This window comes from Marmota marmota, unplaced genomic scaffold (genome assembly GCF_001458135.2).
Source record: "Marmota marmota marmota unplaced genomic scaffold, marMar, whole genome shotgun sequence".
NCBI lineage: Eukaryota > Metazoa > Chordata > Mammalia > Rodentia > Sciuridae > Marmota > Marmota marmota.
In genome coordinates this window covers 23666171-23666998 of record NW_026000221.1, presented here as the reverse complement: position 1 = coordinate 23666998, position 828 = coordinate 23666171, and the positions used below count along the sequence as shown (strand labels likewise).

General features: G+C 68.2%; 1 protein-coding gene across 1 annotated transcript in view; it reads right to left on the bottom strand.

Moving 5' to 3' along the window:
- Irx3 (iroquois homeobox 3) overlaps positions 1-828 on the bottom strand; it is a 128857-nt gene that overhangs the window by 1527 nt on the left and 126502 nt on the right. Inside the window, exon 4 of the mRNA XM_048792019.1 lies at positions 21-799. Within this exon, the coding sequence (XP_048647976.1) occupies positions 21-799 (779 nt within the window). The remainder of the gene's footprint in view (positions 1-20; positions 800-828) is intronic.

Sequence of the window (828 nt, the reverse complement as noted above, 5' to 3'; positions counted from 1 at the left end):
GTCCCAGCAGGTGCTGAGGGGCCGAACCGAGCAGGGAGAGAGGGTGCGGGCGTGGGCCGGGCGGCGGGCCTGGGAACGGCCGGTTGGTCCAAGCCGGGAATTTGCCCAGTGGCGCCGAGACCAGTCTGTGAGCCGCGGCGGCGGCAGCGGCTGCTGCGGGAGAAAGCTGTAGAGCCGGGGGTGCGACCGCTGCCCCAGGAGGAGAACATCCCGTGCCAGGAGGCGAGCGGCGTGGGTTGTCCGGGCTCGTGGCCGTCTCGGCCAGGGACCAGATTTTGGGCTTCTGCAGGGCAGAGGAGGGAGCCGGTGCCGGTGCGCAGGGGTCAAGGCCGGTGGGAGGCGAGGGCGGAGATGGTGGAGTCCCGGTCACTGGCGGTGGCGCTGGGGCCAGACTCAGGACTGGCAGCGGCCGCTCCTCCAAGCCCTCGGTGCTGTCTTCCGAGTCGCTATGTTTGGAGTCCGAAATGGGTCCCAGGCCTAGGTCACCGTCCCTGCGCGCTGCCCCAGTCAAGGCCAGCTCAGGCCCGGCAGCCGTGCCGTCTAAGTTCTCCAAATCGATCTCCTCGTCTTCGTCGTCGTCTGCCAGGCCCTCGCCCCCCGTGTCCTCCTCCTCCCCCACGAGCTCCTCCTCCTCTAGCTCCAGCCCGCGCTTGCCATCTTCCTCGTCCTCCTCCTCGTCTTCCTCCTCCCTCTCGCTCCCGTAAGCATTGCCCTCTTCATCCGTGCGACTGCGGGGTGCCCAAGTCATCTTGTTCTCCTTCTTGAGACGCCGGCGCGCGTTGGCGAACCAGGTGGACACCTGCACCCAGGATGGGACATTTGGGGTGC